The following is a 17,587-nucleotide window of genomic DNA, read 5'->3' as shown; positions in this document are numbered from 1 at the left end:
AAGATGTTAAACTGGACTGGACCCAGTATTGAGTGGTTTTATCACCTCCAGGTGCAGAAGAGCTTTCTCCATGGTGCCTGTTCCCAGAGATGCTCTATCCCTCCTCATAGGCTCTCCCAACGTCTCAGTTCATCTTTCCAGCTTTGGTTTGGATCTATTCCCTTGTCTTGCCCAAAAGGAATGGAAATAATGTTTTCCTCCCTGTCTCTTTGCAGCAGCCTTGCAGAATTGAAGGATTGAGTCTTCCCATCAATCTTCTCTTCTGTAGGAAAAGCAACCCCATTTACTCAATCTTTCCTATCAGGCTATGTTTTCTTGACCTGTTGTCATTCTCCCAGTTCCCTCCAGACTCTCTTCAGTCTCTGACAGAAAAAAATCTTTGCTGCAGAATTTGTTGCTTAGAGCTGAGGATCTGCAGTGTGGGGTCAAGCAGAAGGTTTGCTTCCCTTGTTGAGAAGATTGTAATCCTATTTACTCAGCCCCTGTTACAGGAAATGTCACTGCAGATCCGTGCTCAGCTGGGAGCCTGTGGCATCCATCCATCCATCCATCCATCCATCCATCCATCCATCCATCCATCCATCCATCCATCCATCCATCCATCCCTGCATACAGCACTGGCCAGCAGCTCCCCATCCCCTGTTGGTGCTCTCCTTTGCTCTTTCTACATTCAGGCCCCTGCAGTTGACCTGGATTGTGCAGAGCCTCATTTTCTCTGTTGAACATTACTTCTGGTTTGTTGAGATTGTTCTGGAGGTTGGAGCTGTCATCTAACTCCCCTGTTGGGTGCTGTGTTTGTGTTGGATGAGGATAATTCCTGTTCCATCACCCAGCTCACTGCTCAAAATGCACATGGAGAGAGCAGAGATTGGTGGACACCACACAGATTGTTCTTTGGGTATGGCAACAGTTCACTGGGACTGTTTTATGGTGGAAGAGAGTAGGTTTAGATTAAGTATTAGAAATAAATTATTCACAGTGAAGGAGGTGAGGCCCTGGCACAGGTTGCCCAGAGAAGCTGTGGCTGCCCCTGGATCCCTGGAATTGTTCAAGGCCAGGTTGGATGGGTCTTTGAGCAACCTGGTCCAGTGGAAGGTGTCCCTGCCCATGGCAAGGGGTTGGAAACAGAGGATTTTTAGGGCCCTTCCAACAGTTCTGTGATTCTATGCTTTTTCTAATTAAAAAAAAAATTGCTGTACCTCCTATCAATTTCTTTGGCCATGCAAACATGAGACCATAACAGGCACCCACTGCCTGCTAATTTCTATAAACCATTGAAGCTTGGTTTGACTTCTTGCCAGCTGCATAGTGGCTGTCATTCTGGTTTTCACCATACTTTCAGTGGCTTTATTCCACTGTCTTTACAGGAAATTGGAAAAAAAAACCTGGTGGATTTGCAATTTCCTTACTCGTTTCTCCACCTGTTTAGTAAATAGGCACAGTAAGGGCCCTCCAGTCTGCCAAGAGAGCCATGAATGGCTCTGATGCTGTTTCAGGCATCACAGGAGGAAAATTGCAGAATCCCACAGGTAGGAAAGAACATCTGAAGGTCATCTTGTCCAACTCTCTCCTGAGAGCAGGGTCACCTGGAGCAGGTTTCTCTGGCACGTGATCAGTCAGGGCTTGAACATCTCCAAGGACAGGGACCCCACAGCCTCCCTGTGCAGCCTCTGCTGATGTTTGATGACTCTCACCATAAAAAAAAAAAAACCACAAAATAAGCCAAAAAGCCACTCCAACCCCAAAACAAACAGGTGTTTTTTGTTTTTGTTTTTGTTTTTTTTTTTTTTAAGTGGAATTTCCTGTATTTCAATCCCTCTTGCCTCTTGTACTGTCACTGACCAATAAGAGTCTGGCTCCATCATGTTTGCTTCTTTCCATCAGTTATTGAGACACCTTAGTACCACCACATCCTTCTCTTCTCTTTTCTCCAAGGTGAAGAGCCCCAGCTCCCGCAGCCACTCCTCATCCCATCCTTTAATCATCTTTACGGTCCCTCACTGGATTCTCTCCAATATGTCCATGTCTCTCCTCTTTTCCCATTTTTTTCCAGTATTGTCCAGAAAGAAATGTTCCAGCTCATGTCTTTCTCAGCCAATCTCAACTTTAAATATACATAAATTGTCTAAAGTGCTGTTGTGGTTGAATTCCAGCTGGCAAATAAGTTCCAGACAGCCACTCCCTCACAGTCCCCAGCAGGTTGGTGGAAATAAAGTGGATGAGTAAAAGTGACAAAGCTTGTGGGTTTAAATAAGAACAGTTTAATGATTGAGATGTAATAGTACAAAATAATAATAATAATAACAATAATAATAAACAACCTATTTCTTCCATGCTGAAATCTCATCTTTCATTCCCACCGCTAATGCTGCCCACCCAAGTGTCTCTAAATGGAGACTGATGGATGTAGAGCTCTGAAATTTAATTTTGCCTGCATGGTTTTACTCACCAATATCTTTCCCAGTCCAAGAGATATGGACCAACTCTTTCCTTGAGATTCTGCAACATGCTATTCTAGTCAGGCATGACTGGCTTTTACAGGATATACAAAACAAGTATTTAATTTCATTAAAATACAAATTCATGCCCCTTTTAGTCTGTCTTGGATGTGCTTATTTTTTTATTCATATTTCAGGTGATGAGGATAAAGCTGTTAAAATGGTTTTTTCTTCTTTGTTATTCTTTTTTTTTTCTGTGTCTAGTAGGTTAGGAAATGCTTGTTCCAATTTGTACAAACTGCCTTCACAGTAAATTGGACAAGTTGCCCTGAGGAGGAGTAGACAAAAGACTTGGGAAGTGCCATGGGGATGGGGAAGGAAATGCTTTTATTGCCAATCAAATTAAAGGCATTTAGATCTGCTCTTAAATTTTCCTGTAAATATATTACTGTGGGGTAAGAATTTGGCTCCAGAGCTGTATGAATAAGGGATATTTCAATAGCTTGGTAGGATGGGGTGGGAGGTGGCTGCTGCTAAAAAGGTTTGGTTAAGCTACAAACAAAATATTTCATTTTCAATTCTTTCTATTTTTCCTCCCTTACAAGGAGAAAAAGCTTTAAAATGGAAACATGTCCTGAGAATGATAAATCGACATTAAACACTTGGAGTGCTCTAAAAACCCCCCTTCTCTCCCCCTTTCACACCACTCTGTTGGAGAAAAAATAGATGCATTCAGTGTTTGCCAAAACAACACTTGCCCAGTTGTAATCAAGGCATTTTACAACAGGGTGGAGACTTTCACTCCATGTTTGTTGTTTGTGGCCTTGGGGAAGTCATGGCAAGAAATGTTTCGACTTGCTTATCTCTAAAGAGAGAGGGTGGGCCAGGAAAAATCTCTGTAGAGAGGCTGTTTTCAAGTTCTTTGCTTGTCCCAAATCCCTGCAGTGGTCCTAAACTTTGGGAGGTAAAGAAAATATTCCTTATTTCTGCCCAAAAACTTTCTCATAACTGTCTTCCATGTGCCCATATTTTCCCAGGTAAATTTTGCTGGATCTCAGGTTGCATTTTGTGATGGAGGTTGTGTTGGTAGTTCTGAGCTCACCTGAGATCTGAGAGAGCTGGGGTTTGTTCCCAAGTCCATCTCAGACATCCCAACTGAATCTTCAGCTGAGTCTTGTAGGTTTCAGTGGTTTTAGATCAAGAATTTCCACCAAGACACCACAGAATACAGAATGGTTTGGGTAGGGAGGGACATTAACGATCCTCTTGTTCCAGCCCACTGCCGTGGGCATGGACACCTTCCACTATCCCAGGGTGCTTCAAGCCCTGTCCAACCTTGCCTTGGACACTTCCAGGGATGGGAGAGCCACAACTTCTCTGGAAAATCTGTTCCAGGGCCTCACCACCCTCTGAATATAGAATTTCTTCCAAATATCCAATCTAAACCTACTCTCAATTCAAAGCCATTACTCTTTGTCCTATCACTCCATGCCCTACTAAAAAGTCCCTCTCCACCTCTCTTGCAGACCCTCTGAGTTACTGGAAGTTTCTCTGAGATTTCCTGGGAGAAAGTACAATTGTAGTGTGTATTTCCATGGAACTCATGGTTTAAGTACAATTGTAGGGTGTACTTTCATGGAGCTAATGGTTTTGCAGTTTTGATGGATTGTTTTGCTGTTGAGTGTCTTGGTTTACAAATGTGCCCCTTGTTTCCTCTTGTTTGCTCCATTTTCTGTCTCCTTGAAGCACACTCCAGCACACACCTTCACCTTTTCTCTGGCTGCTCAGGCTCTCACAGCTCAACTTCCACAAATTTGGGCTGAAGGCTCTTTCCCTAAAATGAAGGTTTTCTGCCCTGGGGGCACCTGCAGCCTGGGATGCCAATTATGTGTGTCCGTGGTGCACTGAGGCTGGCAGGGGAAGCTGCACTCTGGATTTTCTCCAGTTGTAATGGATTTATCTCTCAACCATTGCTCTGTCAAGGCAGTTGCACTTTCATCCTCTTTCATATGTCTGGCCCAATTAAGGGAGGATGGTGAGTGATTTCTTTTGGTCCTGGAGTTCCACTGTCTGGTGAATCTCAGCGCTGATTTTTTTTTTCCCCTTGGTTTTGAAACTCTGAAAGAAAAAAAAAAAGGATAATGAAGTACAACAGGTGCCTGCGGCCATCAGGCTGTTCCCAGTACAGTGCAGAAGTGGGATTTTCTGGTGCTTTACTTTGCATGGAGGACAAACCAAAGGAATAGCTGCAAGTGTCAGTATCACAGTGCACCCCAAAAGAGACTTTTTCTGAGATATCTGTCAATTAGGACATCATGTGACACCTGGTCGTGTGCCACAGAAAGTGGAGGCCATTACCAGCTTCTGTCAGAGGGAAAACGTCTGGTCCAGAACATGAGAAATTTGAATATCCAAGCACAGAACGAAGCATTACAGCTCACGTCATCCAGCCTAACAACCCAACATCAGTGCAAGAAAGACCTGGAACAGCTGGAGCAGGACCAAAGGAGGCCACAAAATGATCAGAGAGATGAACCAGCTCTGCTGTGAGGAAAGGCTGTACAGCTGGGGCTGTTCAGCCTGGAGAGGAGAAGGCTCTGGGGATTCCTTAGTGTGGCCTTTCAGTACTTAGTATAAGAAAGAAAAGGACAGACTTTTTAGCAGCACCTGTAGTGATAGGACAATGGTTTTAAGCTAAGAAAAAGAGTAGATACAGAGTAGTTATAATGAAGAATTTTAGTTTATGGTAAGGTGAGTAAAACACTGGAACATCACTAGAAATATTTCAGGCCAAAGAGATTTGACTGGATTACCTTTAAGGGTCCCTGCCAAGCCAAACTATTCTTATTTTCCCATCACACCGAAAGTGCTGCTCTTTTTGCAGGATTGTAACTTCTTTTTTGTGGTACAAACACCAGTCTGGGGTGGTTCTTTCATAGCCTTGGTGTAAGAAAGCAGCATCTGGGTTTGGTCCTGTATAATCTCCCAGCTGATGCAGCACCTTTATCTCTTCTCTTCCTTTGCTGCCATCATCTCCATGCCTATGAGCTGAACTATTTTGATACCAAATCCCTGGGCACTGTTGAAATGCTGGAGGATGTCTGGGTGAGGCAATTCTGTGGATAAGGAGGAAGAAGTTGTCCTGCTCTGACTGCTGCAGTTATTTCATTCTGCTGCTGCTACCTCAGGCCTTGCAGATTTTTAATTTTTTTTTTTTTTTTTTTTTTTTTAACCAGCAAGGCAAAATAAATCTGGCTCCAATATTTCTGCTGGAGGCCCAGGAGCTTATAACAGCAAACTGTCTCTTTTGAGAGCTCATCAGGGCTGCAGTGTGATGGATAAACTCCAGCCAGCTGGATACTGGTAATGTTCCAGAAGACAGCATCACCTTTTTTGTGATCGAGTGCTTAAGTCTTTACCTTCCAGCTCAGGATCTCAAAGCACTTTGTGAACAGCAAGGAATTAAAAGTTGCCCTTTATCAGTGGAGAAAATGAGACACAGGGAGGTCAAATGACTTGCTTGCCCTCAAAACCATTTGTAGTCCGGAACACCTGGATTTTAGTGCTTTTAATTTTTTTTGCAGGTGGGCATCTTGAAGTTTGGAGATTGCCCTGTGTCTTTTATTTTCCTACTCAGTCCTTTTTTTTTCTTAGGTTACTGGAAAAAAAAAAAGTTTAACTGACTTTTAACAGGGCTGTGCCTGTCTTTTTTTCTGTTTTTTAGGTTTGAAGTGTAATCCAGCATCCATCACTATCCAGAAAATGTCTTATGGATCCATTGATGGGAGTGGATTTGGGAGCAGGAACCCATTTGGAGGCCCTTCCAGACAAGGCTATCAGCCTCTAGGTGAAGTATTGCTCCCCTGCTGTAATTTATTCCACCTGGTTCCCTGAGGGCTGAAGTTTGACTTGCTCAGGTTCACTGTGGCTGCTGTGTAAATATCACACCCTCACAAGGGGTCATTCCTGACACTGATTTTCAAAGGTGAAACCCAAACTTCTGCAGTTTAATCTGTGTGCTTGAGGCCTGACATCTTACCATGCTCAGAATTGGAGGCTGTGGCATGGGAGAGCAGCACTAATGAGGGTTTTGGGGGGATTTTGGGGAACCAGAAGAAGAAATGCAGAATTTTCTCCAAAGTGGCTTGTGTCTTTTCTCATCTCCCCATCACCTTTACAAAAAGTTTGTCTCAATCGTTGTTCTCAGGCTGGCAGATGGAGGGAGTAGGTGAGAGGATGTACAAAAATGCAGTGGGCTGTGCTTTCCTAGAGGATAGCTTTGATATGGAAGCTTCTTGAATCTGGGAAACATGCTTGGATGTGGCAAACAGGATCAAAAACTCACTCAGGAAATGCTGAAACCTTAAACAGTGGCTCGGAAATGGCCCTGGATTCTCTCTCTGTATCGTTTCTTTAAGCAGAGGCCAGACCAGCTCTAGGGCTGATCTGGGCTTATCTAGTCTGGCTTTGAGCAAGTCTTTTTATCTGGAACACATCTTTCATTTTGTTCCTGGACCTGGCCTGCTCTGGTAAGATGGCAAAAGGGTCTCTTTTCCTTTTTTCACCAGGGAAGAACGTCACCACTGTCTCCACTTGCCTTTGATTTCAATATTCACTAACACAGCCTGATTTGGTGCTCATATTTTGAGGGTTGCAAATGTTCTTTGGGAAACATTTTTTTTTTGTTTCACAAATAGTGGTTCTCCCTGGATGGAAAAATATATTTTTTTTTAAAAAAAAGCAGAGGTTAATCTTGGGTTTCTCTCTTAGAAATTTGGGTTTAATTTTGATTTTTTTTTCTTTGAACAGGAAGAAGGTATTGAAGTAAGCACAAGTTGTCTGTTCAGTTGTAAATACTGATTTTTTAGGCTATTCTGCAAGGCAAAATTAAGGCATAAAAGCAAGAAAGAATGGGATACTTGGGCACAATCAAAGAACCATAAGAAAACAGAATTGAAATGTGGATTAGACAAACAATGGATGTCAATGCATTGTAGCTTAGATTTAAAAAAAAAAAGAATATTTATTGTGCTATATGAAAGAGCCTTTCTTTTTAAGGCAAATTCACAGAATAACTCAAGACACTTGAAATCTCTAAATATTTGAAGACATCCCTTATTGTTCCCCACTTGTCCTTAGCTTGGCAGCTGGAGCTGTGATGCTGAAGCCACCCTCAGTGGATGGCAAAGAGGAGCTGGTGTGGAAAATTCAGTTATTTTGAAACGTCCACAGTGTGTTGGCTGCCCAGCAGAGCCTGTTGATGCTCTGGGTTATGGCTTAGACTTGAGTGCTGGTTTCCCCTCCAGGCTTGCACACATCCTGCCTGGTGGCATTGCCATGGATACATCTCCAGGGTCCTCCAGCGTGGATTTTCCCAGCCAGCCAAAATTGGTTGGTTCCTTAGTTAAGCATCCCTGTGGAAAAGATTGCAAGGGGAGGGACCTGTTTGCATTGTCCAAGGCGCCTTGGAGAAGTTTCCTTTCTCTGTGTCTCAGTCAGAAGTTTGTTCAACCTTGAGAGAAGAAGGTTTAGTGGAGCCCTTTTCATTGTGTTCCAGCATTTAAAAGTGGCCACAAATGAGATGCAGACTCTCTTTTCACATGGCCAAGACGTGGGGTATTGGGTGCAAGTTACTCCTGGGGAGATTATCAGGGGCTCAGACAAGAGGTAAATGTTTTGCAATGAGAACAATCAGCCTTTAGAATAATCTCCCCAGAGACGTGGTGGATTCCTGAATGTTGGACAATTTTAAAGTTCATCTGGATGGAGTGCTGGGCCATCTTGTCCAGGCTGTGCTTTTGCCAGGAGAGGTTGGATCAGATGATCCTTGAGGTTCCTTTCCAATTGGCATTCTGTGATTCTGTTCCATGCTCATCTGAACCTGTGTCCCTTTGCCACAGAAGATGGACACTTTGGATGCCTTCTGTCACAGCATCCCCAAATATTCCATTAATTAAGTGCCAGGAGAGGGTAATGCAGCACTAATTATCTGCCTCCTGCTTCTGGACAATGGATGACTGGTTTGCTAAGAAAAATTGCCTTTTGTATTAGATCATGGTGTGGCTGGAACAAAGGAGCATGGCCTTCCCACCAGCATTTGTGTTCCTGCTCTCAGCAGGGACAGACCTTAATGGGAATCTTCTGTGTGTGCTTTAAACCTCTCCCTCTCTTTGTAGATAATAAATAAATCAAACCAGGTGTCCCTGCAGGTAAATGTCCATCAGTGGTCCAGTGGTAATATTCAATATCCAACAGAAAACACTGAGATACAGCAGCAATAAAGGTGTTGGGAGTGGAACTGCTTCATCTGTAATATAGACAGCAAAAAAAGAGGGCTCAGGTTTAGTTTGGTTTTGTTTAATGAGGGGTGATACTGCCATGGGGGTTTCCTCTGTGCCTATGCATCTGTTTGCCTTGGCTCTGTTTCTTCCATGCTCGATCCAAATGTGCAGCCAGGATGGGAAAGTTTAATTATTTGAAGGTGATCCCCTTGGCTCTGGGCTGATGTGATGATGGATGGACTCAGAGCCCGTCCTCAGGCCATGTGGAGGTTAATGTTGCTGACCAGCCTAATTAGGGAGATCCACAGACTCCATCTGCAGAGTTTGGGGAGGATCTTGAGGCAGTGTTTTCGGAAATTTGGTTTGCCCTGCACACCTTGGTGTTGGAAAACTCTAGTTCAGACTCTGGTTTTGATGGTGGATATCCAGGATTTCTTGGGGAAAAACAAAAACAAGGGGTTTTTTTTCCATTATTATTATTAGTATTAGTATTAGTATTAGTATTATTATTTAATACTGGCAGGTTTTAGGAGGAGGGAGAGAGAAGCTTAGGAGAACTCAGATGTTCTGTGGCCTTAACCAAGGAGCACCCTGAGGTGTGTCACAAGCAGGATCACCAGGATTACCTGGAGTAGAGCACTTTAGGAATTTGGTTGTCCCACAGCCACAGAGGGACAGCCAGGAGTGGCAGGAGGAGGCATAAGCCATGTCCCTGCTTTGCAGCTGGGAGTTACAACCTCTGAGCTTCAAATCTTCTCTGAGCTTCATCTGGGCATTGATGTTGCATGAACAAATTCGAAACCACGGAGTAGAAAGTTATTGTTTTGTTTTGATTTTTTTTTTTCTTTTTGCTTTAAGTTTAAACCTAAGAAATGGAAAAGATTGACTTCAAAAATGCAACTTTTTAAGTAATGTGACATGTCTAAGATAAACAGAGAGCAAACACTGTACAGCAGTAGGGAACTCTGGATCCTACTGTGTGCAACCTGCACTCTCTACCATCCCCAACCTACCTTCCCAAAACCATCTTTTTGTGGGGAAAATGAACAAAACCTGCCTTACACAAGGAGGCATATAGGTCAGGGAATTTAAATAGCTTGGATTAAAATGCCACAAGACAGGAAATTTTTAACACTGCTTTTATTAACCTTACTGTAACCTGGACATTAAATGCCAGCTCTGAAAAGGTAAGGTTAATTTTATATTCCAGCAGTGCATTGCTTCCAGGTGAGCTCAAGGGACTGCTGGGTCAGTGCTTAATTTGGCTGTGACTTCATTTAGACCATTTCCCCCTCAGTTTCTCCTGGAGATTTTGTGTGGGACTCTGGCCAGGTTTGTACTCAAGATATATCACATGTGAGTCTTTCTCCTGGTTGGATAAGGTTGGTTATCTTGTTACTGAAGAGAATGAGATTGGTCCCTGCAAGTTGTCCTTGGCAGTGTTCTCTGGGTATAAATCACCTACTCATCATTTTAATACTTACCAATTGTTAAATGATTTTTTCTGCCATTTTTTTCCTGGAATCAGGTCTATAATTTTATTTTCCCTCCCATCTCTACCACTCGCCTGCCTCTGTGCTGCACCAACCAGCCCTTGGGTGGAAAGTCATGTGCCAGTGATTCCACTGACTTGTCATGGAATTGTTTAGGTGGGAAAATCCCTCTGAGATCCTCGAGTCCAGCCATTAACCCAGCACTGCCAGGTCCACCACTAAACCAAGTCCCCAAAAAATCCCTGCAGGGATGGGGACTCGGCCACTTCCCTGCTCCAGGGCTTGACAACCCTTTCAGTGAAGAGTTTTTCCCAAATATCCAACATTCCTTGCAGATGAACCACCCTTCTGTCCATTCCCATCCTATTTCCCTCTTTTTCTAGCAGTTCAGAAAAGTGATTTGTCTTTAAAAACACACCGTGGAGTTCATGGTTGCCTCCAAGTTTGGCAGAGTCACAGAGCTCCTGTGCTCCATGGGAGGGAGGTGTTCAGATGATGGTGACCCCTTTGGTGGGGTGGGGCTGGCAGAAGCTCTGGTTTTGGGGCAAAACTCACTCAAAAGCTCAGGTACAAACCAGCACCATGGCCTGGCTGTGGGAAATAGTAAAGGTAAGGAGATTTCTAGAAAGGTAGTCAATAAGCAACAAAGACAAGAGAGTTTCTTTGTGGTTGTACCCAGAGAGGGAAATGTGGGAAATAGTAAAGGTGAGAAGATTTCCAGAAAGCTGTAAAAGCAGGACTTAGAAACAGAAAGAACAGAAAACTTAGAGCTAGCGGCAGCTGCAATGTCTGAAAGTAGAAAAAGTTACACTAGTACAGCAAGCAAGGACATGAAACAATAGCTTGAGTTTTAGGCTTGGCTAAGATAGACCTTAAGACTGCAGAAAAATATACTTAGCAAGATAGTAGAAGGTTTTAAGCTTAATAATGAATTACTGTAAATTGTTAATAGAAAGCAGATAAGCAAGCATTGTGTGAGGCAGGTGTATGTGTACTTTTAGTGATTGGCTAGAACAATTGTCTGTAAGCTTTAGCAATATGTTATTGGCTGGAAAGTTTTTAAAATGCTCTGTAACAAAGAAATCTTTGGCTGCTGCTGGCAGTACATGAGCTTCTGCCATCTTTCTATTGTCTCAACCATGTTATGAGGCTGATGCTGCAATAAAGCTCAGGAAGGTGTCCCAACAGTCCCATCCCTTTGTGAAAAACCCCAACATTCCTGACCACCACGTGGGCTCACTGCAGCCCCAGGTTTGGTGCCAAACCATGGGAAGAAATCCACTGCCAGCCCCACGTCTCGAGGCTGCAAAGAGCTGAAGCACAGAACAAACTCCTGGGCACACAGGGAGTCCCCCTGGGGTTAATTTACACTGAGCAGGTGGTTAATCTTGCTCTCTTGGGGTCTGAGCACTGCTTTGGTTCTGGCTGCTTTGGACTGGCTTCTTAAATTAATTCCAATACTTGGAATGCTTTGCTGAAGGGAATTTGAAACCTGTGGTCATTGCAGTGAAAGGCATTGTCCAGAGGGGCTGGAGGGAGGTCCAGGTCTGATTGTGGCAACACCATCCAAAATCATGCATTTAATTGTCCTCAAGAAAGAGTCCCAGAAAGAGTTAAAAACAGTGAAAGGAAGCAAGAACAAAATTGTTGATTTTTTGGGGGACGTTCAAAGCTGCTATGCAATATTAAGAGTGGGTTTTCCAAAGGCTGAAGTCTCAAACTGAAGGGCTGGGCCAGATCACATTCAGTAATTCAAACAAACTGCTTTTGGGATGGAGTCCTATCAAGTGTGGAATTACAGAATCATTAAAGTTCAAAAAGACCTCCAAGATCATCAAGTCCAAGCTTCAAAGAAGGAAGGACTGAAGATGTCACCTCCTGTAGCAGCTTTTCTCTGTCATGCTCAGATGGCCTCACAAACATCGCGCCAAGGTTTCCTCCTGGACTTGTCTCTAATTTAGAAAGCTCTAAACAATAATGTGGCTTGTCAAATGCTGTGTAAAACATTTCTGAGAGTCTTAATGATTGACTTTGGTTTCTAAGTCTTGGGTCTCATCATATTTTCTTGAATTTATGGTCCCACAGAAGTTGAGGAGTTGGGTGTCATATTTAATAAGTCATTAGTAAAGTGCAAGTCTAAGTGCAAACAATACAAAAAATCATAACAAGATGATCTCTCTCACTAGACAACCCCAAAAACATTTTTGTGGCATCTACAGAATTATTTCATGTTGTTTCTCTGCTATTGTGCAAAACTTCCAAAAGTTATATATTTATTTTCTTGGTCCATTTTCACTAGATTTAGAGGATCTTCTCTGCCTTACATCCAGTTCTTGGAGATTTTTAGCAATGATTTAATGAATTAATAAGACTAAACTTAAGAAAACATATTAAAGAATAATGAACAACATGTTTTATAGCAAAAGGAATTGCCAGGAGAATTAACTTTCAAACATGAATTGACTTTGAAACTGTTTGTTTTGAAAACCTCTGCCCTATCCCTTTTGGCACTTTTAATGTTATAATGAACGTTTTGCTATAATTTCAGTATTTCGGGAATTGGAAGTGGTTATGCATTTATTTATATAACTAGCAAAATCAGAAGACACTATTGGAATAAATAAGTATTTTAATGAAATATGTGAAGGTGATCTGACAAATTCTTAGCAGGAAAAAAAAAGCAACAAAACCAACAAAGCAATGAAAAAACCTCTTGGTAAAAAAAACTTTTTTTTTTCTTTACCAATTTTATTTGCTAGTCTTGGTTATCCAAAGCAATTTTAATGCAAACATATAAAACTCATGCTGGCTGTCCCAGTCTTTGACAGAAAATCAGAAATCAAAGGCACTCACCTTTCCTTAGGCATTTCAGCTGGAAATGCATTTAAATATCAAAACAGCTCAGAACAGCTTGCTTCATTTTCCACTCAATTACAGTGGAATTAGAAGTAGTTTAAGAAGATCCTCTGCCCAGAGCTGGCTTGTTGTGTGGTAGAGGTGCCTTGGTAGGGAAAGCAAAACAGAATTAATGTTGCTGGTGGAAGCTGTCTGGTGGAAAGTGTCCCTGCCCATTGCAGATGTTTGGAACCAGATGTTTTTAAGGTCCTTTCCAGCCCAGGCCATTCTCTGATTCTGTGATTCCATGAATGTTCTTGTGGTTCCTTTCCCAATGTGTGCCCAGACTTGGGGCTGCTCTTCTGGGATGTCTTTCCACATGGGTGTATTTTCCTAAAGGAGAAGAGACTGCCCTGTGCTTTAGTTTCAGCTCCTGAAATGAATTTAGCCCAATGTCTTTTCCCTTCTGGCTGCTCTTTCAAAAGCTTTTCTTTGTTTTGGAGGCAGAGGGAAAAAAAATTTTATTAACAAAATAAAACTCAGCTACTGGCTGATTCAAACTTTGTACCAGCTCTTGTTTGAGCTGTTCAGACCTGGACAAGACATCAGTGATTTTAAAATGAAAGAGGGAAGATATAGATGGGATTTGGGAAGAATTCTTCCCTGTGGTGGTAGTGAGGTTCTGGCACAAATTGCCCACAGAGGTTGTGGAGTCCCCATCCCTGGAAGTGTCCAAGGCCAGGTTGGACAGGGCTTGGAGCACCCTGGGACAGTGGAAGGTGTCCCTGCCCATGGCAGAGGGGTGGAACTGGATGATCTTTCAGGTCCCTTCTAACCCAAACCATTCTATATTTCTGTGATTCTCTGATCAAGGCTTCCAAGATTCTATAATTCTGTAGATTGAATCCAATTGTGTGGCTTTGAAACTTCCTCAGTTTCTCAAGAGCACTTCTCTGGTCAGGAGAGCAGAGTGGCCCTCCAACAAGCCATCAGGGAGTGCTTGGCTCTATTATGAAATTCCTGCAAGTGCTGCAAGGAATGCAAATGTTCCTCAACATTTTCTACACCACTGGGCTTCCACCCTGTGCTTTGCATCCTGTTCTTTCCATCCTGGCACTACCCAATGCTTGGATAGGATCTGCAGCCTGTTTTTCTTGATCTGTGCCTGCAAAAAAGTCCACCTGAAACAAGATACAGCTGAAACTGAGCAGTGGGATTGCTGCATGACCTTGTATGAACATCTGCCCATGTTTGCTGTATGGGGATCCATGGGAAACAGGCTGAGGCTGGAGCAACCCTTCTGCAGCTGTTTGGTTTTCCATCAGAGCTGTCTCTACCTGCACATCCCGGTGCTCCCCAGTGTCCTGCTGTGCCAGGCAGATGTGCTGCCAGGATGGTTTCATTCTGAAATCAGGGGTAGAGCAGATCAGAGCTTATTCCAGGTTTGCTGGAATATTTCCAGTGTCTGGGGTGGTGGCTGCATCCCAGTTTGGTTCATCGAGCTGTCTCCCCAGGCAGGAAGCAGAATCAGCATCCAGACAGGCTAAATACTCCAGCCAGAATTTTTTTTCCTGAGGTTCTGCAGCTCCTTTCCTGCAATATAAATGGAAGAAATCCCAAACTTCACTGGAAAAGGTGTTGTCCAGAAACAGACTGCCATTTCTAACACAACTTTATCCACTCCATGTAGTATTTCTTTCTTGGGAAGGTGCTGACACTTTTTATTTCCCTTATGGCTGCTAAAAAGTCTTTTTTTTTCCTATTGCTTTTTAGGCTTTTTTATTAATGTGCTCATCAGGAAACCAAATGAGGTTGAAATTGAATTCAGCCTGGTCTGTCCTAGTTTGAATGCCCATGTACAGTGATGCTCTGTCTCCTCCACTATTGCTGTAATAACTCCAGGAAATTTGGGAGTGGACATTCCTGGGCATTGGAAGAAGAGCTGCAATAGTTTCTGGCAGGAATTTGCTTTGTCCCAAGAATTCCCCAGGTGTGAATCAGACACTGGCACAGCTCAGATTCTTAGCCCAGGTGAGACGGTGCTACCTCACCCTGATCTTTGGCTGCAAACCAAACTTGATATTAACTGAATTGCTCCAGAATTTTTTTGTTTTGTTTTGTGGTTTTTTTTTTGGCTGTGAAGGGGAACTAATCCATAAAGTCTAAAACCTGGGATAAAGTTTAGGAAGGAAAAACACCTCTGTTGCCTGTGCTGTTGTGATATGGACACTGGGTGTTGCAGGACATGCTAAGTGAGATGGAACTCTGCACGTTTGAGATGTTAATATATTATTTTTATTAATATTATTAATATTTAAAGTCATAATAGGTAAACCAACAAAATCTCTGTGCATGAATGCAGCTTGTAGCCTACCAAGTGTCTGATTTTTTGGAGAGCACATCCATGTCTTGGTCCCTCTGTCATTACTCCATAGTGTGGCCAGGTGCAAATCTCTTAAATTCCCTGCTTTCTTGTTTCTTTCCCCTCCTATACCTAGTATTTTCCACTTAATTAAATTGTCAAGGATGTAAAATTTCTTAATTGAAATAATTTTCTAATTAAAAATAAAAGAATTTAGCATCCTCTTTGTGTGACTGAATTGTCCTTTTTCTCTTAGAAAATTCAAGTGGAGTTTTTATGGCATGACCTTATGCCAAGAAAATGGGGATAGAGATTTATAGAGATACTGATAAAACATATACTTTGGTTTGGGAAGGGAACTTTTAAAGGGATGATTTTTTTTAAAGGGCAAAATTTAACCACCTTTCCATTCACTTTCTCGAGAGAAAAGAAATTTTGTTTTTTTGGGAGAAGTGTAAAAAAACTGTTTGTTTAATAAGCATTCATAAGCATTAAAAAAGAATAATATTAAACAACAAAACCTTTTGCTGTTTTGAAGAGATGGTAAATTCAGAAAGTCTTTTTATGGATTGCAGAGAGAGTTCTTTTTTGTGGGTGTAAAGCAAAGGAGAGCTCTTTTTCCTTCCCCCTTGCTTTTGGAACCAGTCTTAAACGTGCAGGACTTAATACCCAGCATAAACAGAACAGATGAGTGTGGATGCAAGCATCATAAAGTCACCCTGGGACAACACAGTTGTGGATTTCTGTTCTGCAGCCCCACTTTAAAGATGTATTTATTTGCAGAACACACACAAATCTCACTTCTGTACATAATGGAGGGGTAGACACAGCTGACCCAAATACGTATGACACAAACAGAATTTGAGTGGAGAGGAAAAAATAAAAAAAAAAGAAATAAAGCTTTTATCCATGTTGTCAGTCCAGAAATATTATTTGTGAATATCTCTTCTTCCAGGTGATGTTGGCTTGGAGACTGACACTGGCAGCTAGAAGTGGGCAGGGATTAAAGATCAGCAGGGGAAGGACTCGGCAGATGTAAGCAGGTGGATTGGGGATTAGGGTGAATTAGTGTGGATGGAAAGCATTTAGGAGCAAGGAGGGGGTTTAAATTGGATGTTAGCATGTATGCATTGCAGATCCTGCCAGAATTTCTCTGTTATACTTGGATATTAATGGTTGGGACTTATGAGCACATTCAGTGGCTGTGTGTGGCTGAAGGTAGTGGTGGTGCTGCAGTGGCTGGATGGAAGAAGCAGCTTCAAGAGGTTCTGAGATGTACAAATGGTTGTGTAGGTGTTTGTAAAACAAATTTCCAATTATTTCTTAATCCCAAGCTGGAAAAATGTTTTGGGGATATCTCTGTGTTTCTCACCTTTTTTCCTGGCTGCTGAGGGCTGCAATGGAATGATGATACTATTATTTTTTCTATATGAACACATGCTAAGTACATTAAAAAATTCTTTAATTCCTCCTAAAGTCAATATTTTAGAGAAAATCAAGCTTTAATTGGTAGGCAGGTGATTCTTGGGAGATACAGTACCAGGATTAAAATATTCCCAATGGGCTTTTTTACAGATTATGTCCTATTTTCAGAATCTCTTTAAGGTCAGACCTCAGAGATCTCCAGGTACCTGATGATGCAGGTGGTGGGTACCTGTGGGTGTGGGAGTGGATCATCCAAGATTCCCCTTTCTGCTCTGGATGGGTTTTAAGGATCTCTTGAAATTTCAACCAATGTAGGTTTTTTTGTTTCGTTGGTTGGTTGTGGGTTTTTTTTGGTTTGGTTTGGTTTTTTTGGTTGGTTGGTTGGTTTTTGGTTTTGTTTGTTTGTTTTGTTGCTGTTGTTTTTTTGTTTGTTTGTTTTTTTACAGCCAGTCAAACCTGATTGCTCCTAAATCTCTTGCTGCCCAGAAATGTGCTAAAGTGGAATATTTCCAATGGATACTTCTGTGTTTGGCCATTCCTTGCTTTGAAACCTTCATCCAGAGATTTGGGAGTGGATTTTCAGAAAGGCAAAGAATGTTCCATACATGTGAATGCACAGAGCATTATTTGGTTAGGTGGGGAATTTTTTTTTTTTTTTTTTTTCTCTAAATGCTCTTCTCAGGTCCTTAGTGGGGATCAGAAGATGAAGAGCTGATCACAGCCACACTGCATAAAATACAATGTTCTCTATTC

At 42.2% G+C, this 17,587-nt stretch overlaps 1 protein-coding gene across 4 annotated transcripts in view; it reads left to right on the top strand.

Moving 5' to 3' along the window:
- TSNARE1 (t-SNARE domain containing 1) overlaps positions 1–17,587 on the top strand; it is a 460,905-nt gene that overhangs the window by 94,358 nt on the left and 348,960 nt on the right. For all 4 annotated transcript variants that reach the window (XM_066566893.1, XM_066566868.1, XM_066566875.1 and 1 more), the window contains exon 4: positions 6,163–6,285. In XM_066566893.1, the coding sequence (XP_066422990.1) occupies positions 6,201–6,285 (85 nt within the window). In that variant the 5' untranslated portion in view covers positions 6,163–6,200. The remainder of the gene's footprint in view (positions 1–6,162; positions 6,286–17,587) is intronic.

This window comes from Molothrus aeneus, chromosome 1 (genome assembly GCF_037042795.1).
Source record: "Molothrus aeneus isolate 106 chromosome 1, BPBGC_Maene_1.0, whole genome shotgun sequence".
In the NCBI taxonomy this organism is placed as follows: Eukaryota; Metazoa; Chordata; class Aves; order Passeriformes; family Icteridae; genus Molothrus; species Molothrus aeneus.
This window is presented reverse-complemented; position numbering and strand designations above follow the sequence as displayed.